Below are 23,761 nucleotides of genomic sequence, written 5' to 3'. Positions count from 1 at the left end.
TTTTTTACTGATTCAAAACTCATACAATCTTATATTGTAAGTAGTTTTAGCAAAAAATGTTTGTTTCACAATATAAGTATTTTTCATATTTTAATGCATATATTCTTTTTATTGAATATTGTGTAACCAATCAAATAATGCTAGCTTTTTTATAATAGGTTGAATTTAAAATTAAATAATATTTTTTACAAAAGCAACAATTTCTTAATATTAGTGCTTTTAACTAAAACTACTTACAATATAGAACATATGGAGTATAGTTTTAATCACAGCTTTTTTTTTGTCAACTAATAGACTAAATGTTATTATATTGTTATACATCTAAACAAACTATTTATTATTTGGGTTATACTCTCTCATGAAGCCACATCATCATATAGCATAGGGTATTCATTGACACGTGGAATCTCCAGAATTTTCAACTAAAGTTTGACTTTCGTTCCATTTGCTATGTGGGCGTGTTGTTGTGTCTTACGTTGATGTTATAGTCTAGTTGATGGTTTGTCTTTGGACTTTTTAGAGCATCATTATCGGAACTTCTTAATAGAGTCTCTTAATTTATTTAAGAATTAAAAAAAAAAAGAAAAACAACAATTTTTTTTGAAAGAATTTTAAAATTTATTTCAATAAAAAAACTCTGTTACAAAATGTTTCACTGCCTCCTTTCTATACAACTCCAAACATTATGAAAAAATTCTATACATAAGCAAAAATCTCCCATTAACTTCTACTAAACCAAGCCTTCACCAAAATAGGTTTTTGTTTTGATAGATAACAAGATAAGTCCTAAGATTAGGTCTAAGAAACATTTATAGTAGCCTAAAATTGAACCGAGTCAATCCAACAAACTTGGGTTGACCCAAACACAAATGGGTAAAAATTTGGTCAAACTCCGAAATGTTGACTTTTTGGATTCGCAACGGCTTTTGGTAATCGCTCCATTAGGCCGCTGGAATACTTGCAGCGGTTTCATGGCATCGTCATCTGGCCACTTCATCATCCTAGTATTGGACAGGGACATGTGCATTTTCCCAGCGGCTTCGACACTCCGCTGCGCAAGGCCACTCCCATACTTAGGTTTTCGTTCTTGAATGGTTGCAGCGGCTTCTCGACGAGGTCACAAGGAAGTTGTGGGGTTGTGTAGCCGCTGGGACACTTAGTCATCTCGTCTCATGCTTGAAAATCACTAATCTTGCTTCCAAACCATCTCCAAATGCTCCAAAGTCACCATTTGACATCTTCATCACCTGATAAGGACATATATAATGTAATGCAACCTAAACATGTCTAAATGTTATTCTAAATGATCAAAATGTGCAAGAATAAATGGTTAAAACAATGTAAATAATCAAGATATCAGACCGTTTAAGCCGTATGGTGGATGAATCATGAACTCTTGAATCACAATTTAGTGGTTCTGGATGAATTTGGAAAGATTATTTAAACCAAGACCAATTTATGGGAATAAGGAACCAAATGAGGTGTGTGTCATCTATGCATATGGAGCTTGAAATGTTTTTGAGCAATGAAAACTATGTTACAAAACTCAACATGTTAATATTTTGGAATGGACAGCAAGGATATAATTTCACTAATTCATAGCCAACAATATGGCCAAGTTTTCAACAGAACTCAATGAATTAACTATTTTAAGATAAATATTTCAAGACTGTCTATCACCCTCGAACGTAAAATAAGACTGCACAATTATTAGTTAGTCCATATTTATCGCTGAGAACTCCGGCACGGTTTCATAGGAATTTTTTTTTTTGCTTTTTGATTTTTGATTTTTTTTTGTTTGATTTGAAGAAAGTTTGAACCAATCCCGTGCTGCCACGTGTCAGTGGGGCCCGCGAACAATGCAAGAAACGAATAAGATCGGTCCTTATAAAAGAATTTTAAGGACCTGTTTTAAAAAAACAATGGGACCCATGCAATTTTTTTTTTTTTGATAAAGACCCTATGCTAAGAGCATCTCCAACCCATAACACTATTTTAGTGTCAAAACCACACTATTTTAGTGTAGTTTCAACACTAAAAACAAATTCATCTCCAACCACAACACTAAACTTCACACTAAAAGTTATTTTATAATATTATATTTATTTAATTTATTTTAGTTTTCGTTTTTAATAATATAATTTATTAATAAAATAAGTGAATAGTATTTTAGTGGAGTGAATAGTGTTTTAGTGTGGTGAATAGTGTCACACCAAATTTGGTGTAAAATTATAGTGTTACACTAAAATGGTGTGATTTTTAGTGTTGGATTGGAAAAGGTTTTAGTGTAAAATTCACATTAAAATAGTGTTTTGCAGTTGGGTTGGAGATGGCCTAAGGATCTGCGTTGTGGATGCCCTTAAGACTGTACTTGTTTTTTAAAAAGATTTTTTTTATTAGTTATTTTACTTAAGTATTGCTCTTGAGACTACTTCTAGTGCTAGTTTAAGTAATATAATATATTTTCATGGACTTTTATTTGTTAAATATTTCATAAATAAAATAAAGAACTTACAGTTAAAATTGACGCATGAAAAGAGAAGTCATAAATATTAAAATTTACCCCCAAAATGGCTTTTGGGAAAGCAAACCGATACATAATGAATATTGACGTATACCTACTTTTGTTTTGGGTTAAAAATATTGGACTTGGAGTGTTTGTAACTTTGTATAGATAAATTACATAATTAATTATTGATTACAAATATGATAAACTAGGATCGGCCCGCCCTACGGGCGGGGTGTGCATTATAAAACGATCTTGAAGCTAAGTATTAGTATATTTAACTTGATAAAAGCTTATATAAACCAGTCATAATTCTCGCCTTAACATTTAATATTGTGGTAAGCTACGCCCGGGATTTTTCTATTATATTTATTTTTAATTTTCTCATTTTACTTTATTTCAATATTATGTATATATATACATTTATTTTTAAAATCAAAATTACTAATTTTTTAAAAAAATTGACTTTTTATTTTAATTTTTGGTCCAACAGATTTGAAATTTTTGCTACTCAAAATTTGTTACTTTATTATTATAAATTATATATCACGTGATGAACACACATATTAAATTGATTTAAGATTAGTTTAATCTGAATATATTTATTACCGCACTTATTTAAGTTTAGGTAAAATAATTTTTTTTTAAAAACAATTTTGTTAAACTTTTTTTTGGCTTAAGATCCATTAAATTTATAACTTTTAAAGGTATTAAGAAATTTATCTTTTTATTTATTTTTTTCCTCTCCATCTAAGTTGATGTATTTGCATTATTTAGTTTAAACAATGTCATAATTGTATTTGTATAATACTGCTATTTTCTCAGGATGGGTTGGTGATCAAAATAATTATTAACAAAGTATAACGAATTTTGCATTATGGTTAAAAATATATAGTATAGTTGTCTTTGGATGTCACATGCTAATACATGATATATAATTGGTGCTTTTTTCTCAAATAATCTACGAAATAATTTGCATGATCATTATATCATCCTTCTATCACAAATGCTTCTTGTTTTTATGTTTACAAATGCTTACTCTTAAATGTTTTTACTATAGTGGGCATTCATTCATGCTAGAATGAGGAAGGTGACTTAGTTCGTCTTGTTTCAGTATAATTACTCTTTCTTTCTTCTACCACAGTTTAAGCCATGTAAGAGACGAACTCATAAAGATTGTATAACAACCAGAATCTAAAAAACCATGAATTAAACTAAAAGCAGAAAAAACAATAATAATATAACTTCTAATAACATATTAAAAACTTGATTATTATATTTCTACCTTATTTTCAAAAGAATATAAAAGCAATCTTCACTCACAGAGCTGATGTTTATGTGCTTCAAGGGATTGAAGGATGGCTAGCAGAGCAAGTAGAAACAGGAAGTGATGCTCCTGTAGATACCCTTGTGGTCCATGAGCTCAGTAAACAATTGAACAATAGTTTTGCAGGAATAGTTTATGGAAATACAATGAATCAGAGGTCCATGGTTTTGCATAATGGTGCTCTACTTCAGCAAGCCCTTAAACTATCGAAGAAGCTTTATCAGAAATCAACTCGGAAAGGAACTTACTGGATTACATTGCCAGAGCACTTCTGATAGTGCGGATAGCAGTAATCTACTTCTAGACAGCAGGCTCAATCTCCCTTCTCATCCCTCTTTTCTCCTCACCTCGCCACAAACCATCTCGATCTCTGTTGTGATGGCTATTATCCAACTAAATTTGAAAATCATGTTCACATCACTCTTCTCTAAGCATTTGCGGTTCAAAGCGTTTGTTCATCAAAGTAAGGGTTTTGGTGGTGTGTTTGAGTGCTTCTCCAATGGCATTGTTTTCATAACAAATCCTATAATTCTCTTCCTTGAGTGCACAATTATCAGCTCTCTTGAGTTGTGCCTGCAAGAAGAAACGATGGAGAAGGAAAACTAAGGACTTCTCTTTATAAAAAGATAAAATAGCTATGAAGAAATCAAGGACTATATTGCTGGCGTGAGAGTTGAATCCACCTAGAGAGCTTGCAACAACAGAGAGCCGGTGAGGTTCTTGAGCATTTTGAGCTCCACCAAAGGAGCAGCACTCGTTTTCAACACCTTGTTCACGAGCTCTCCTCTAATTACTGCCTCACAAACTACTGATTTGCCATGTCCCTCGATTAGTTCACAGCAGCAGGTTTGTTGCCACGTCCCTCGACCCTCAATTTAAAAAATCTCAATGTAACAGTTAAAAGTATCCCATGGATAAGCTACAATTTCTAATCCAAAAGAAAAAAAAAGGAAAAAAAAGTAGATGAACTCCAAAGCATTTGAGATGGGTCTTACATCTTTCTCTGGCTTGGGAAGACAACATTCGATCATCTTTATATATAAAGAAGGCTTTGTATCCCTCCCAGCTATGCCACATAGGATGCCAGCACACAAATTGAGTTCAGGAGCGTCCGACACGTGTCCAGTCGATCAAAACTCACCGTTTCATTTACACACCGGTCTCTGATAGGCTTTGTTTGTAACATGTGTATCTCGCGGGTTTGGGCCTAAATCTTAGGATGGTGTATGCGGTCCGAGAAGCGCAGCTCTCAACTTGAGGAATCGACTGGATGGGTTTCGATTGCGTCGATTGATTGTCACCACGATCAACATACATGATTTCTTCCCCCCTCCTTCAATGGGAAATCGAAAACGTTACGGAACTCAACCAGATTCAATTTGTGTCATTAAAGTTCTTCTTAACTCCATCCCTTCCCCTCCCCCACTCCTTCCACGATTCTTGATTCAATGTTCCACCTTGCTTCCAGATGGTGAATCTACATATATAAATAGGTGAGTCTTGCTTCTAAAAATCTCATCATTTTATACATCACAATCGTATTAACTCTAAAATCTTATGTAGAACACAATGTCAAACTCCTCTCGCCTATCAGAGGAAGCCTGAGACTTCCCGGAGGAAAGAAAATCGTCGGAAACGAGTGCGGCACAGTAGGAGGAGGAAAGCGGCAACGGAGGAAAGGAGGAGGATGAAAGCGGTGAAGGATGATAAAGAGAAAGCCATTGATGATGGTGACGAGGATAGAGAGGAGAGATCATTAATGGAGAGTGGGACAAATCTAAGGCCGGTGACAAGGATAACTATGGCAACACGGAGGACACTGAGCTAAAGATTGGGACGTGATCAAGTTCGTCAAAGTTGAGTATCTTTGAATTTAAGTAAAGATTGAGTCTTTTGATAGTTTTTGATCGAAATATGGTTTTGAGTATGATTGATTTTGAGTAAAAATTGAGTCAAATTTGGGTTTTTGAATACGATTTAGGTATGATTGATTTTGAGTAAATGCTTTGATTGCTGTTGCAGTTGATGATTTTGAGTAAATGCTTTGATTGCTGTTGAAGTTGATGAATTAATCTTCTGTTGCAGTTGATGAATTAGATTCCAGCAATCAAAGTGTTGTATCAAGTTAAGCCAAACATAATTCTTATTTGAAAGTAACGATTTTTCAGTTTAATATTTTACTAATCTGTCTCTTATACTTCTTCTGTGTAGACTGATCCTGAAACAGAAGCTATTAGACATAGTAGAAAGCAAGATCTGATGGCTCGACATGGCACTATACTTCTTATAACCTTCACTTATGTCAGTTTATACTTCTTATAACCTTCACTTATATCAGTTTAGGAAACCATGACAATCATCATAGTCCAGAACAAGAGGGAACACCAGAAGATGCTAAAAGGTGTGTGTCGTTGTTGTCTATTAGTGGAAAAGAAGTTGATTTGTGTTTCCAGTTTGGAACTAATCTAATTTTTTATTGGAACATATGTTTAGGAAAGCTTATAAACAAATGATCGAATGATCGAAGGAAAAAAAGTAGATGAACTCCAAAGCATTTGAGATGGGTCTTACATCTTTCTCTGGCTTGGGAAGACAACATTCGATCATTTGTTTATAAGCTTTCCTAAACATATGTTCCAATCAGAAATTAGATTAGTTCCAAACTGGAAACACAAATCAACTTCTTTTCCACTAATAGACAACAACGACACACACCTTTTAGCATCTTCTGGTGTTCCCTCTTGTTCTGGACAATGATGATTGTCATGGTTTCCTAAACTGATATAAGTGAAGGTTATAAGAAGTATAAACTGACATAAGTGAAGGTTATAAGAAGTATAGTGCCATGTCGAGCCATCAGATCTTGCTTTCTACTATGTCTAATAGCTTCTGTTTCAGGATCAGTCTACACAGAAGAAGTATAAGAGACAGATTAGTAAAATATTAAACTGAAAAATCGTTACTTTCAAATAAGAATTATGTTTGGCTTAACTTGATACAACACTTTGATTGCTGGAATCTAATTCATCAACTGCAACAGAAGATTAATTCATCAACTTCAACAGCAATCAAAGCATTTACTCAAAATCATCAACTGCAACAGCAATCAAAGCATTTACTCAAAATCAATCATACCTAAATCGTATTCAAAAACCCAAATTTGACTCAATTTTTACTCAAAATCAATCATACTCAAAACCGTATTTCGATCAAAAACTATCAAAAGACTCAGGGGGTGGTATTGGATCCAGGAATGTAATTGAATTTGAATGAATTCATAAGTAAAAGCTTCTGCAGTATTTTAAAAGAATTGATGAGATTTTAATGCATTCATCCAATTCTTTTTATGATGGATTTTAAAGGAGTATACATAAATTTGATAGAATACTAAAACTGTTGAAATGTATATTTTAAAAATTTCACGAATAAAATATTTATTAATATTAAAACTGAAAGAAAAATAATAATAAGTACTACAATATTTTATTGAGTGTAGCAATTTTATTATAAAATCATAAAACTAATAAATAAAATCTATGGATCATCTTAACTCGTAGCATCTCTCCACATATCTTCTGCTATAGTCTTTCTCCAAGTATTTGCATTTTCTCTATCTTGCTCTTGTGTTCCTAAAGGCTCTTGAACAACTTGATTCGTAGTCGTTGCAGATTGTTGAGTGTCTTCTTCAGCAGGAAATTCAGCAACATCTGATCGGCATTCTTTACGAAGGAAGTTATGCAACGCTGCACATGCTAATACTAATCCAGCTTGTTTTTTGTAAGAAAAAGGAGGTGCAGATTTAAAAATCGCAAACCTCGATTTAAACATTCCAAATATCCTTTCGATCACATTTCTCAAACTAGCATGACGAAGATTGAATAATTCGGATGCAGTGCTAGGATCACGTCCTTGGCCAGTCCATTCTTGTAGATGGTATCGAACACCACGAAATGGAGCCAAAAATTGACTCGATTTGCAAAGCCACAATCAACTAGATAGAATTTACCTAAAATGTATAAAAGATAAATATTAATAATGGTTAGACATATAATTTATAAATAAATTGTAAATTTTTACCTTCTGGTACTTGGAAATTGTTTGTTCTTCTAGTTAAAGCGTCATTTAATACTTTTGAATCGTGTGCTGAACCTTCCCATCCACTAAGAACATATATGAACTCCAAATCAAAGTTACATACAGCTAACACATTTTGTGATATTGTTCCTTTTCGGTTACGATAACTTGCCACCTCTCGTCCAACTACCCTTGCAGGTATATGTGTACCATCTAGCGCCCCTACACAATTCTGAAATAAATTAAAAAGAAAGGTTAAATCAAATTTTTTTAAAAAAATAACAAAGATGAAATAGCAGAAAAATTTAATAAAAAATGAAATAATGTACCTTAAAATATGGATAGAATCGTGTACTTTCTCTAATTTTCATAGGAACTAAACCATTTGGTTTCACCATTTGGCTTGGAGCTATGACAAGTAAAGCTTTCAAAACACGATTAAAGCTAGTGCTTATTGCAAACTTGGACCTTTTAAATGTATCCTTTACTGAGCAATATCGTGAATTTTGCCCAACAGTAAGCATGAAAATTGCAAGCATCTCTTCGACAGATATGAATCTCGTGTCTTGTAAACCAGCTTTCTCTCTCAGAATACTGGATAACTTCAGAAATACATCTGGAAACATACGGTACAACACCCGAAAATGTTTAGAATCTTCTTTTAATACCTTTTGTATGTATTGTTCTCCAAGGTTTGTGACTGGTCGACGAAGTGGACGTTCAATGAAATGTTGACCCATGATACGCTTTCTTGAGTTTTGAAACTGAGCTCCGATAGCAACCATCACCACCATAAGAAATAGGCTTGCATCAAAATCATCATTATTTGTTTGATCGATATCCATCAAGATGTCTTCTTCTTCGTGGAAATTTTGATCCATGAAAAAATAACCAAGGATTATAAAATGAATCTTTAAGAAACTGAAATTTGGTTTTTGAGGTTCTCTTTTACTTTTGATTTTTGACTTTGATATATGGGTTATATAGGAAATATGTAACGTTAAGTTCTAAATTTTAAAATTGAAGTAGGTACTATTTTGTAGGGATTATATGCTATTAGTTGACTACAATAAAAACTATTTTCAAGGGCTAGTATGATATTGTTGACTACATCTACAACCAACACTATTTTTAGGGGATAGTATGATAACAAATCAAAGGATTTTATATTAAAGAAATAACACCAGGAATTTATCAAGAGAACACAATGTCATACTACGACAAATGTTGTTTACTTGCAAATATGATTTCATGCTGCGTATGTTTCTCTTTCCCTCTCCATGTGAACTTTTCTGCAATCACTTATATTTAAATAGTTTTTTTAACACAAAATACTTAAAACCACATGAAGGATATCAAATTGATCAAGTATGACACATAAAAAAGCTAGAGTTTTTATTATTGGAAGAAAACAAAAGACATTATTTCAAATAAAAACTAGAAAGACTACTGCTAGTAGCACGATTATTCAAATCAAATTAAATGCATAGCTAAAGCCTAAAATAATATCCTAAACATTACGTCGGATCCAACCCAAGCGTTCTTCAACTTTCATCCTAAGAAATACGTCTTTCATATTCAACGTATGAATTTTAGTTACTGCATCATAGCATATATCCTGTTCCAAGTCAGGAATCTCTTTGATTGCATCCCATACATTATTCTTTCTCTTTTCAGCTTCTTTTTCTTCAGCTTCTTTTTGATGTCTTTCTTCTCTTTGTTGCATAAGGTTCATGATATTAGTGCTCACTCCAATCATTTCAGTTAGCACCTTTTCAGAACGATCACCAGGATTAATTGACCCTGATGCATCTCCATCACCATTGGGTTTCGCTCTCTTCCTAGAAGGCAACTTTTCTTTAGAAGCTCTACGTGTGGTTTCATTGGTTTCAATGACATTCTCTGTATGAATCTCATCTTCTTTTTCTTGAAAATCATTCTCAACTTCAAAAGCTTCAGCATTTGCATCATCACCGAGTCCAAATGAGTTGTTTCCCCTTGCTGTAGCACTTTCAAAAATGATTTGTAAGTCTTCAAAATCTTCAAAAGTGTTGTCCCGCATATTTTCAGAGTTTGGATGTCCCTGGTGAAAATATGAAATATCAAAGTGAAACTTTTTTAAAAAGAAAAATTTAAAAAGTTAATAAAACTTTGAAGAGGAGTTACAAAAATTACCTTAAAATATTCTTTCCATACTTCATCTGGAGCTGTGAATCGTTTTGTGATAGGGTCCCAGCCAAAACCAGAGCTACATCGCAAAAGCTCAGCATAACCATTATATTCTTTTCTCAAAGATTTCATTCGATTTGTGTAATGCTTGTAACTCTTATTGCATCGAAGCTGTTTGTTTAGAACCGGTAATATCTTCGCCTCGACTGTTGTTTTGGTCATGGAGCCATTTGAATCACGCCATCCCCGCCTGATACCATCAACTAGAAGGCGCATCAACAATTGACTCTCTTGAGATGTCCATTGCAGATATCCAGCTCTAGCTTTTTTTGGTAGTGACGGTTCTCCAGTTTCCATCCTAATACAGAAATAATATACTTTTATTAGTCATCTTTCACATTCATATAAAATCAGATTATATGATATATACACACGTAAGTGATTATAAACATATAAAATACAGAAATAAAAACTCATGATAGACAAAAACTATTGGAGACTACTGGAAAAAACGCCATGAAGTAATGATAACAGAAACAAAAACTAGTAGTTTAACTTTTGGGAAAACTATACTTTTTCTTGATGATTTTTTTTGCTTTGAGAATGACTGGATACGCAGTGCTGTATATATAAGAGAAGTGATCTAGGTTTTGTTTTTTTAAGAAAAAGATAAGAACTATTTTATAGGGATTCGTTGCTATATGGTTGAGTATGATAAATAAAAAAAACGTTTTTTAAAAATGGTTTGTTGAGATTTTAACGTACTTTTTGACAAATGAAAGTACAGAGAGATGTTATTATTGTGTTTTCACACGAGCATAACAAATCTCCCCACAAAAGCAAAGAATTGGTTCTTTGTATTTTGATGGAAATTTTCCATTAAATTCTTATCAAATAACATTACTACAAAATCTATCAAATATTGAATAACAACAGAATTTAAAGTAACTAAAAAAATGATTACAAATGCTTAATCCAATAACACAAGAATTTAAAAGAATTTATGAAATCTATAATTGAATAACAGTGGAATTTAATGGAAACTATAATTCCTTCTAATTCTATCAAATTTCTAAATCCAATACCCCCACCTCAATCTTTACTTAAATTCAAAGATACTCAACTTTGACGAACTTGATCACGTCCCAATCTTTAGCTCAGTGTCCTCCGTGTTGCCATAGTTATCCTTGTCACCGGCCTTAGATTTGTCCCACTCTCCATTAATGATCTCTCCTCTCTATCCTCGTCACCATCATCAATGGCTTTCTCTTTATCATCCTTCACCGCTTTCATCCTCCTCCTTTCCTCCGTCGCCGCTTTCCTCCTCCTACTGTGCCGCACTCGTTTCCGACGATTTTCTTTCCTCCGGGAAGTCTCAGGCTTCCTCTGATAGGCGAGAGGAGTTTGACATTGTGTTCTACATAAGATTTTAGAGTTAATACGATTGTGATGTATAAAATGATGAGATTTTTAGAAGCAAGACCCACCTATTTATATATGTAGATTCACCATCTGGAAGCAAGGTGGAACATTGAATCAAGAATCGTGGAAGGAGTGGGGGAGGGGAAGGGATGGAATTAAGAAGAACTTTAATGACACAGATTGAATCTGGTTGAGTTCCGTAACGTTTTCGATTTCCCATTGAAGGAGGGGGGAAGAAATCATGTATGTTGATCGTGGTGACAATCAATCGACGCAATCGAAACCCATCCAGTCGATTCCTCAAGTTGAGAGCTGTGCTTCTCGGACCGCATACACCATCCTAAGATTTAGGCCCAAACCCGCGAGATACACATGTTACAAACAAAGCCTATCAGAGACCGGTGTGTAAATGAAACGGTGAGTTTTGATCGACTGGACACGTGTCAGACGCTCCTGAACTCAATTTGTGTGCTGGCATCCTATGTGGCATAGCTGGGAGGGATACAAAGCCTTCTTTATATATAAAGACTCGTCTCCTTTCGTCAATGAGCTGGCTTTGTTATTCTTATTCGTCCTTTCGTTGTACGTATTACGTATCTTTTTGCATTATCATATTTAAAGCCTAGAAACCAGATCTCTTCCATTGTTTGTTTTGTAGTATTTGCTTATTTTGTTCCAAAGTCAAAACATGAACCACAATAATCAAGGTATTAAAAATGTGGTGTTCTAAATAAACTAACCCATTGACAGAATAAGATAAAACTAGAGTCTGAACCGCACATCCGTGTGTACATTTTTCTTACTCTTAAGCTATCAATATATTTATATATGATTGATTATATATATAGTTCAAATTTTACTAATTTAAGTTATTAAAAATGGACATTGCTAAATATAAAATTTACATGCAATAATTTATTTATTTTTATTTTCAAGTATAATGTTTGTTGATTCCTATTATAATATATATATATATATATATATATATATATATATATATATATTAGATGTATTTTTTTAATAACCGTAGAGATTCCAAAAGCTTTTTACGCCCAAAGGCTAAGCCCATAAAGTCTTGTATCCGGATACGCGAAATCCCATCGTTAAGAATGCGGCTAGGTGGCCAATACTACTCGAATCCAGGATGGAAACTCTGTTGTACTAGTCCAAGGCGACTTGGTTTATTAGATGTACTTAGTGTTGAAATGAAGTGATAAATAACGAGAGTTAACTCGGTGAACAATAACTTCGATTATTTTGGTTGCCCTAGAAAGATAAACCTACTAATAATCTTGTAGCCAAAATTGTAAAGATTAAAAGAATAATTTTTCCTCATTCTCTTTTTCTCTTTATTAAAATATTTTATCTCTCTCTACTGTTCTTGCAAGTTCTTCATGTTCTTCATTTAAACTTTCATAATTCCATCAAATCTCTCTTAGGATTAGTTACACGTAAATATATGTATCACATATTTATAGATTTTCAAAATTTTAATTTATATACTATCAAAATTTAAAATATTTACTTGTAAATTAAATTTTAAATCATTTTAAAATATTTTTGTTCACAATATTTTCTTCAAAATTTGATATTAGCTATTTTATATATGATAAAAAAATTAATGAATTTTGTAGCAATTTTTTTTCTGTATATTCAATATGTAAGTATTGGATTTATTATATTAAAACATAAGTTGATAGATAATTTAATATTAGGTTTTATATTGGTCTACAAAACTTTAGTGAAACACAAATCATCTGTTTAGCTGATCGAGGATAAATTAGTGTGCCGAATAGCTCAAGGTCTAGTGGCCATTGACAGTTCCTCTGGACCTTGGCATCAGGGGTCAACCCCTCCTAAAGTGAGGCTTTCCCTTCTGTGACGATTTGGGCTATCGGCCGGTCCGTTGTGGTCTGAAAGTCGACAAAAAAATAGAGGATAAATTAGTATAAGAAAATTATAGATCAATTATAAATACAATAAAAGTAGCCTTCAAATTGTTCTTTCGATAGGCCCACTTAAACCATATACCAATAAGTGACACTAAAAGTTGAAAAAAAAAGGATAATAAAACCGGATTGTAGGTTCCTTCGCATGACCCATAGTATTAGATTATAGATTAGTTTCATGATTTTGGATGGTTATATGATAATGTTAAGAGAATAAAAAGCCATTAATGAAGACTCCATAGCTATTTTAAATAATGGCATTTTGTGTAATATTCCACATCAAATTAAGGTTATTTTTAAAAATGTACTTCTTTTTCAATAGGATATATTAATCTTTATTTTTTCTAGGGATGGACCATCGGATTAAGTTTAGATTTATTCAGAGTTCAAATTTTCAGAACTAGAGATTTAAACTCTATTTAGATATTTATAAATTTTGGTTTGTGTTAGGATCATCACACTGCGGGTACATAAATTCAAATATCCAAATATAGTTTAAATAAAAAATAATAATATAGTTTAAATTCTCAAAAGCCAAAAATAATATAATATAAATACATAAATTTGAATAATATATACCAAAAAAAAAAAAATTGGTTTGGATATTTGGTGGAGAACTCATAGATATTTTGGATTTCTTGAATATTTTTTTGTTATTTTGGATATTTCCTTTTGGATATACTTGAATAATTTTTGTATGTTTTCAAATATTTTGGGTTTTAGATATTTTTAAATAGGATCTTACAATGCGATTTGCTGAATCATTTTAAAATCATTGTAAACGCTTCAGTACTTACAATGCAAATACTTTTCTTAAAATACAATCTCTATATGTTTCAACAGGATATCAAAATTGAAGTAATATCAATTAAGAATTAAGAGTTTGAATGGTGAACAACCGCACCACACTCTTATTAATAATAACATTTTTTTACATATATCTATGTATCCATATATTTGTTATATTAAAATCACATCACAATTATTTCGCAGTTATCCCGTATATTATCATTCGGAAAGTTAGACATTAGACAAATGCAGAAGCGGATCCATTTTATACAATGAGAGTGCACTTACACCCACTCATAATTTAGTGATCCATGTAATTTTATTAAAGCTCAATTTTATTCGCCCACATTAAGATATAATTATGTTCCCATTGTTTTCTTTTCCTTCCTCAAAATCAGAATTAATACTCCCTATATTTATTATGTATGTAGTTTTAGTTGAATGCACAAAATTGTTTTAATAATATTATTATTTTTAAATAGCATTTGATATATAAATTAGTTATAGTTAAACCAATAATAAACAATTTTATATTATTTGATTGGTCACACTATATCAAATAAAAAAAATAAAATTACCAAAAAATATAAATAACTATTTCTATTTTGAAACAAATAGTTTTTTCTTAAACTATTTAAAATATGAAACAAAGGGAGTAATACTTTTAAAATGAATGTTTTATTATAATTAGTACAATTTTTAGTCAAACCATTCGGTATAATTTATTTCACCAAACACACATATTTTTTGAACGAACCATACTTTCATTAACTTATAAACTTAGACAGAGTTCATGAGAGCATACAAAGTTGATTTAGCAAAAGAATGAGCCTCAACATTATGGATTTCACCAAACACACATCTATATATGCATAATACTCTTTCGTTTCATTTTATACGTTGTTTGAGTTTTTTCCATATAGATTAGTGAAATCATTAAATTTATTGTTTTAAAATTAATTAATTTATTGTTTTATATGATTATCTTAATTAATGAACTAAAATAATATAGATAAATTAGAAAACTATCAAAAAAATGCATTGAAAACATAAGATGATAATTAATATGAAACATAGAGAGTATATATCTGGCTTACAAACATAGATAAATCTATTGCAGTTCATATATTAGTTAGAAATAGAGAAAGCTAGATAATTGTTGAAGTTGAATTAGATATTATCTGAATAGAAATAGGTGACGACCAAAGAATAAAGGGGTGCTCTTAAATAGCAAACTGTAATAGTGCTACTTACGTTCTGATTCTTTATCTTATCTGAAGTATGCGTCCCAATGCAATTTGTTTATCAAATAAAACTTCGACAACAACCAGACATTGACTAAAAGTAGCATATAGGCATATAAAACTATTATGCGATATATTTAAATAATATATATTTTCCTCAAATAAATTAAAAAGAATCATCTGATGTGCAACTGGCGTCTTACGAGCCACGATTACTTAGAAAGTCTCTGGTTTCGATCAAAACCGCTTTGACCAGCCCACTGTTATGTTTTTCTATTATTTATTTATATTCCCACATACTTACGTTTACTTAAACTCTCCCCCCCCCCCCCCCCCCCCCCCCCCCCCCCCCCCCCCCCCCCCCTCACTTAATTTTTTTCTCTAAAATAGAATAAACGTAAATATAGAATAAAAAATATTCAACATAATTTTATATCTCACTCCATAATGAAATTTATTCCATAAATAAAGTAATTTACTTTTTTGTTTGTTCATCACTCCACTATAGAGTAGAAAATAGAGTAAAATTAGAACAATTTTACTCTATTTTCACTTTTATTCCATTTAAAAAAAAAAATAGAGTTTTACATTAGAAATGCTCTAATGAATAATTTTTTTGTCAACAATAAATGATTAATTTATAAGAAAAATAGATTTGATAAAAAAATACAATTGATTATATTTTTTGTTTATTTCGGTTCATTTCTTTTGTTGTCTTCGTTGTTCATCGCAATTCTTGTTGATGGTTGTGTATAATATTACATGTCAAGCTTTTGTTCTAATATACTGTATTTATAATATTTTGCCAATAGTTTATAATCAGTTAGGTGGAACGTCATGATATTCACCCTTATTTGAATTTTTATTTATTTACTGTGAAAATTTTCTTTTTAACTTTATTCTGTGAAAATATCTTTAAACTTTTTCTTCTAATTATTACGTGGTTCTCACAAAACAAATTATAAATATATTTATCGGGATTTTTTTTCACATCATAACTTTTTGAACATAAACAACATCATCATAATTTTGCATTGAAGTTTTTGTTAATATTAATACACATGTTTAGTTAAATTTATACAGTTTTCATAATAATAAGAATATCTTGATCATATTTTTAACAAATTAGTTTTGAATTAAAGTGTTCGTTGATACATGTTATTATTATTATTTTTAGAATGTAATTAATTATTTTTTTAATTTTGCAATATATGAACTTAATTATTTTGTTATAAGCTAAAAGATTATCTAAAATCCATTTTATATTGAATATGTTAGTTATGATATATTTTTACGAAACTTTATTTTTATTTCTTTCGTTTATAAAAAAAACTAATCCTGAAGTTTAAAAATTGGAAAGAATTTACTTCTCTCTAGTTAAATCGGTTTGTTTACTAGCAAAATATCAGTCTGTCATCAGTTTGCCAAATGCCAAGAAGTTCCAATGAAGTAGTGTTTCATCCACGAGTATACAAGTATAAAGATTCTATCTAATTTAGTATTAAATTAATAAAAATCTTATTTCTTTTGTTTGTCGTTACAATTTAAAAATATGTGTTTCTCTTATATACTCATCTTCTTTCATTAAATATATTTTAATAGTTTAAAATTTTATGCTTAACTCTTTACATACTTATAATATGGCTGCAAACTAGCACGTGTATGCTTAATTTTAGACTACAAAATATTAAGTGTATAGTTTAGTTACTAAATATTATAATAATATTGTTAATGTAATGCAAAATATAAAAGTTAATTCGGTAATTTTAATTTTTCCGTTTTATAAATATGTTATATTAAAAAAATGAAAACATTCAATGACAATATATTATTTATTTATAATATTCAATGAAATCAAAAATAACTATTTTAGAACTAATAAAATTTTATTAGAACAGTAAATAAAAATTTAATTAATTTAAAATTTATTTTACATGGCTTCGTCTCAAAATATTGTTATTTTAAAATCATCCAAAATCAGATAAATATTTAATTTTAAAACTAAAAAGAATAATATATATGTTTAAAATAATGGTCTATTATATTGTGAATAAATTTTAATTATTTATAAAGTATTTTAAGAATAATTCTTTCTTAATTCTGAAATAAATAGTATAATAAATATTTATATACATTAATTTAAATTTGTACAGTACTTTGGACCACTTTTTATCCACTTTCTCCATTCAAACATATGTTTTGAACCGCTAGATCCACACTTGTACCACTCGATACGTTAGATCCACTCTGGTTCCATTGGATCCACTAGATCCGCAACGCTTGATCCGCTTTCTCCATTCGGAGCCTAAAAATATTCCCCCCCTTTTTGACCAACATAAGTAAATCATTTTTATATTTATGCGAGTCATCGTGACACAGCGGCTATGCTAATTTTATTTATATCGTTATAGTATTATCGGATATATTACAATATCATCTAATATTTCTGAAAGAACAATTTTTTGTATTTTTATTCTCGAGGATTGGTTCGACTGTAACTATAGAAAATTTACTGTAAAATTTAGGTGGTAGGAATTTTTATTTAGTTTTAAATGATTTAGCCTTAAAATTTACTGTTACATCGATATATTTCCTACAATTTAAAAAATGGGGCTTTAGAAAATAAGGCTATTACAACTTTTTTTTTACTGTAAATTTTAAAAATAATATAAAGCATGATCGGTGAGTTTAAAGGCTGTATATAAAAATTAAAGATAAAGTCACTTTCCACAGCTCAACCAATCACAACCTCTGTTTTGTTGGTTAAATTTCTGAAAAATAGTTTTTTTTTTCTTAAATTTGCAAAATAAGACAAATACCACAAGAAAGGTCACAACTTTCCGTTTGTGGTAATAAAAATTCAAACATTTTAACTTTAATAATAATTCTTTTTCCATTTTATTTTAGTTGTCGTAATAAAGTAAAAATTTTGTCTCAAAATAAGTATCGTTTTATAATTTTAATGCAAATTATGAACAATATTATCCTGTTTATTTTTTTATTGGTTAAAATATGATTAGATGCACATATAATAGTGTTTTTAGTTTAGAAATATGCAAAATTAAATATACTAGGTGCTGAGACTCCACGCAAGCGCAGGACTGGTTACTTTGGATATCGGTGGGACGGTATGATTTACGGGATGTTGGTGTTGTTTAAGATTTGTGCAAATTAAAGAATAAAATTTATCGGAAGTAAGACAACAAAATTGATCCTAACTTTTGACGATTAACTCAAGTTAGAGACATCTCACAAAACAAAAGGAAAATTCAAAAAGTATAATTAAGGTAAAATATAGAGAATGTAAAAAAGGCCTAAACATGAAACAGAGAGCATGGAACAACAGAAAGGGAAAGAGAAGAAGGTGAAGAAGCTTACGTCATGTATATGAAATTAAAAAGACAGATATTGTGACAGCGCAGCACCAACTTATTTGGGGGTCCATATCAAGTTATCAACTCTGTATATATCTGTTGTTTGAATAAATACTCAAAGTTTCAAACTACTTGCATTACAAAATTATTTTTATTTTTTCAAAATACACATTGTTTGCTAGTACTTGTTAGGGAGCTGAAGGACCGTAGTAGCATATATTAAAGCTACACTAAACTTCATCGCTAAGATCACACATTGTCTACATCCTCAACGTTAGGATATTCCAAGTAACACTTCTCCTCGTCTTCCTCGTCACGGGTTCCATCTTCATCTTGTAAACTCCAAGTAACCATCTTCCAAAACGCAGCACTCCACTTCTCTTTCCTTTTCAGGCTTAGCGGTGGTCTGTGATAAAATCCAGCCGTTGGATTGAAACAGAGCTCTTATATTGGCTTTTTGGTTCATAAGAGTTTCAAGAATGGTGAAACTGGAAGCATCGTGGCGAGTGGCTCCCCTTCTAAGGAGATATACCCCCTGTGTGAAATAGTTTAACAAAACATAAAGATTAAAATAGTTTAACAAAACATAAACGACGGTTGACGTTTTCACATTATGAAAAAGTAATTGTGGGTTTAAAATGTTTGGGCTCACATTATGTTGGGCTCTATGTCTAAAACATGATTTGAACTTAAAAACTGGAAAAAAAAAAAAACGTTAGGTTATCTTTCTTTTTTTTTCTCCGTCGTCGGGACAGCATCACATGTGGGATCCCTGGCATGATTAGAGCTTAAGTTTGTGAGATTAGGGAGCAATAATAGTGTGATGCGTTATTGAAGAGGAGTTTACTTACATCAGTTAGGCTTCGTCCGCATCATTCCATTGTCGTTGGTCCTCGGGTGCTTCGTCGTCGTCGGAATCTGCAAAAGAAAAGGTTTTAATTGGTTAAGTAAGATGTCTTTTATTTCTTTTAGATTCGGTTTCTAAAAACATAATTCATTCAGTTTACCTGTTTTGTTTGGAGATTGCAGGGATGAAACCGTAGATCACAGAATCCTGTAAGAAAAACAGAGAAAAATCATTAGTTGTTCATAAAAAAACCCATAGACAAAACCAAAACAAAAAGATGAAGACACGTTTCATATATGAACAAAGAGTAAGCAAAGCAGAGTTAAAGTGATAAAAAATAAGTTAGAAACAATCATCACCAGTTCATCAAGGAGGAGAATGGTGATGCCCATAAACTCTCCATTCTTGTTAATGTTCCTGGAATCCTAGAATCGGATGAGCCGACCAACAATGGACTGAGTGGACCTTCCAAGGCGGAGAGAGTTGAAGGTGGAGTAGGGAACGGCGGCTGAAGCGGCTGGAGCAGCTGGATAAGTCATTTTCGTGACGGATGTGAGAAAGTAAAGCAATCGGAAAACTGAGAAAGAAAAGTTCGAGACAAGATGGAGCTTTTACCTCGAGAGATTCTATATATATGAGAGCTCTGAAGGCGTTAGAGGAGAAACTAAGCGTTTGGTAGGCACAAAACGTGCGTAGAGCCTTAAAGATCGACCATAATAGCTGATTTCCGAAAGGGGAATCGCAAGCGACGAAGGAGATGGTGAAGATGGCGGCTTCCCTAATCTTCTTAGCTTTGTCTGTATCACCACTTTGGGCAGATACAAAGTCTAATAAACAGAAAATCAATAAGCCCAAAGCCTACTTTTTGTCGAAGTCCATTTGTTACCCATCAATTAAAAAAAAAAAGAGGTGGGGTCCACAATGTTATATTAGTTTCCGACCTTTATAATATATATTAGTTTCGACCATCAATGTACAAAGTATCCTTTATTGCAATGGTATAGTTGTGGATGCTTATATCTCAATAACCTGGGTTCGAACCACATATTTGACATTTTTTCACACTTTTAAAAAGTGAGACCCACAGACCGCTGACGTATCGCATTAGGACAAGAGAAACTCTCCTATTATATAATAGATTTTTTTAATTAATGTGTATAAATGTAAATTAACAAATAAAATAAATCGGAATGAGTATTAATAAATCAATCCAGTTATCTAGGAGTTGACTTTGTTGCCAAGCCCAAGAGCATGGGGGATGGAATTTCAAATTATAGTTGACCGACATAGCTTTAATGTATTCTCTTTGTGTTCTTTTTTTTTGTCAGCTTTTGTGTTCAAAAGTGTCTTCATTGTTTTCTTAACGAAAGAATTGACTTGTGAGCGATGAAAAAATGTATGTACAGAGAGGTATAATTGGGATCAATTATTTATTTATTTTTTTTAACTTAATTATCTATGTTTTTTAACTTAATTATCTATGTTTTCTTTTTGAAGCAATATTCGAGTTCGATTATGCAACACGTCCGTACTTCTTGTACGTGTCGAGGTCGATTACGTTATACTGTATATTGTTTTCGTTTCCGCAACCTTTGCTGACTACCTGATCATTCCCATAGCTAAGCTCCGCCATTAAAAAAATATTCAATTTTTAGATATTTTTTAGATAAATTTTCAACAAATAAATTTGTAGAGGACACCACAATATCTATGTCCTAACTCCTAATCATCTGTTGAAAAAAAAAATCTGTGTCCTAATCTTCACCAATAAAAATATCTGTATTAAATAGGGTTAGGCAAAAAACCCGAATCCAAAGAATCGAACCAAATCCGATCCAAAAAAGTAATATCAAACCCGAACCGAAATTGATTAAATATCCGAATAGGTTCAAAATTTTGATATACAAAGAACCGAACCCAAATGTAACTGAAATAGATTTATATATCTAAATGTATTGATTATTTTTAGATTTAATGTATATTAAAACATCCAAAATATATAAGATATTTTTAAGTTGTCTAAAACATCCAAAAGATCTATGAGGAACCCTTCACCATACTCATCAAGGATAGCTTTTCTTGACCACTGGTTTGTCAAAATGTGGGTCAGAGACTAGGGGTGGGTACTTTACCCGATATCCGAAGTGGCACCCGAACCCGATCCGAAAAACCGAACCGAAATCCGAACCGAAGTAGCAAAATACCCGAACAGGTATTGAATAAGGAGAGATTGGATACCCGAACCCGAACGGATAATACCCGAACCCGAATGGATATCCGAATATAACCGAACATATGTATAATTAACCTTATGTTTCTAGTTTATATCTCTCATTTTATATAAAATATTTATATTGATACTACACATAATTTAAGTTCATATGATATACATACAATTACGGAAAAATGATTTGCTACTCACTTAAAATGCATGTCAAGTTTTTTATTTCAAAAATTAACAAAAAGTTATATCCAAAATTAAAAAAAAATAACTAAATTAGTGCCTTTTTAGTTTTAAAATGTTATGTCCAAATCTATTAACCATTCAATCTATTAAAAATAAAAAATTAGTTAACTAAAAGTTATATTTTTAAATACAATAAACTTGAGAAATGAAAATTTTAATTTTTTTTTTCAAAATCTAAATATCCGAACCCGATCCGAAATAACCGAATCCGAACTAAAAATACCCGAACCCGACCCGAAGTACAGAAATACCCGAACGGGTTCTAGACCTCTATACCGAAATACCCGAAAATCCGAAATACCCGATCCGAACCCGAACGGGTACCCGAACGCCCACCCCTATCAGAGACTACAAGAAATACTAGGGGTGGGCACTTTACCCAAAATCCGAAGTGGTACCCGAACCCGATCCGAGAAACCCGAACCGAAATCCGAACCGAAGTAACAAAATATCCGAACGGGTATTTAATTAGGAGAGATTGGATATCCGAATCCGAACGGGTAATATCCGAACCCGAATGGATATCCGAAGATAACCGAACATATGTATAATTAACCTTATATTTCTAGTTTACATCTTTCATTTTATATAAAATATTTATATTGATACTACACATACTTTAAATTCATATGATATACATACAATTACGTAGAAGATGATTTGTTATTCACTTAAAATGCATGTCAAACTTTTTATTTCAACAATTAACAAAAAGTTACATCCAAAATTTAAAAACAATATCCAAATTAATGTCTTTTTAGTTTGAAAATGTTATGTCCAAATCTATTAACCATTCAATCTATTAAAAATAAAAAAAAATAGTTAAGTGAAAGTTATAGATTTAAATACAAGAAATTTGAGAAATAAAAATTTTCATTTTTTTTCTTCAAAATCTAAATATCCAAAACCCGATCCGCAATAACCGAAACCGAACTAAAAACATCCGAACCCGACCTGAAGTACAGAAATACCCGAACGGGTTCTACACCTCTATACCGAAATATCCGAAAATCTGAAATACTCGACTCGAACCCGAACGGGTACCCGAACGCACACCCCTAAGAAATACGATCCTAAGACATGGAAGTTCTCAGATACGTACAAGAAGGTCTTCAATGGCAATTATCCTGAAGAGTTTTCCAACAACAGAAAGTGGCTAAAGGATGTTGATCGGTTGTTTCTTTGCCACTTGATCAATGGTAACCATTGGATCGCTTTAGAAGTTGATCTTGACAAGAAAATAATTCATGTTTACGACAGCATACAGACAGCTGTCCCGAGCATCACGGATCTTCTAGAAGAGTGTCGTCCTTTCATGAAGATGATTCCGTTATTGCTGAATGAAATGGTTCCAGAAAGGAAGAAGAGTTCACAACAGTTCAGGATTTCAAGACCTAAAAGTGTGCCTAAGAATGAAGACCCTGGGGATTGTGGTGTTTACGCTCTGAAGTATATAGAGTGTAAGACAGTTGGCTGTGGTGTTGAAGGACTATCTGATCAGTGCATTCCGGCGATGTATATTAAGTTAGCTGCTGAAATCTATTATGAGGTCTCGGATCTGTAGTATTTTCATGTTTTGGAATCATTATCTAC

At 31.7% G+C, this 23,761-nt stretch overlaps 1 protein-coding gene and 2 long non-coding RNA genes across 5 annotated transcripts; all 3 read right to left on the bottom strand.

Moving 5' to 3' along the window:
* Positions 1-3,926: 3,926 nt before the first annotated feature.
* LOC125578270 lies at positions 3,927-6,445 on the bottom strand. Of its 3 annotated transcripts, none has more exons than XR_007316364.1 (3): positions 6,405-6,445; positions 4,517-4,626; positions 3,927-4,406 (listed from the first exon to the last, which is right to left on the bottom strand). It is a non-coding gene; the product is annotated as an uncharacterized LOC125578270 (long non-coding RNA). The 3 variants fall into 3 exon arrangements; XR_007316363.1 differs by lacking the exon at positions 6,405-6,445 and adding an exon at positions 4,829-4,868 and having other exon boundaries at positions 4,517-4,638; XR_007316365.1 differs by lacking the exon at positions 6,405-6,445 and adding an exon at positions 4,829-4,864.
* A 182-nt stretch (positions 6,446-6,627) lies between these two features.
* LOC125578269 lies at positions 6,628-11,485 on the bottom strand. The gene is made up of 3 exons (XR_007316362.1): positions 11,168-11,485; positions 6,826-7,060; positions 6,628-6,738 (listed from the first exon to the last, which is right to left on the bottom strand). It is a non-coding gene; the product is annotated as an uncharacterized LOC125578269 (long non-coding RNA).
* Positions 9,418-10,980, bottom strand: LOC111198637 (uncharacterized protein At2g29880-like). The gene is made up of 2 exons (XM_022687472.2): positions 10,083-10,980; positions 9,418-9,990 (listed from the first exon to the last, which is right to left on the bottom strand). The coding sequence occupies exons 1-2, from the start codon at positions 10,431-10,433 to the stop codon at positions 9,418-9,420; spliced, it is 924 nt and encodes a 307-aa protein (XP_022543193.2). The 5' UTR covers positions 10,434-10,980.
* Positions 11,486-23,761: the final 12,276 nt, after the last annotated feature.

This window comes from Brassica napus, chromosome A9 (assembly GCF_020379485.1).
Source record: "Brassica napus cultivar Da-Ae chromosome A9, Da-Ae, whole genome shotgun sequence".
NCBI lineage: Eukaryota > Viridiplantae > Streptophyta > Magnoliopsida > Brassicales > Brassicaceae > Brassica > Brassica napus.
Note: the sequence above shows the minus strand (reverse complement) of the source record. Positions and strands in the feature narration are given on the sequence as shown.

What these genes read in the sequence shown, in the direction of transcription:
- LOC111198637 (XM_022687472.2), bottom strand. Translation starts at nt 10,433, where the DNA reads ATGGAAACTGGAGAACCGTCACTACCAAAAAAAGCTAGAGCTGGATAT. An exon ending in TATGGAAAGAATATTTTAAG is followed by an intron (nt 9,991 to 10,082) that starts GTAATTTTTGTA and finishes TATTTTCACCAG; the next exon opens with GGACATCCAAACTCTGAAAA.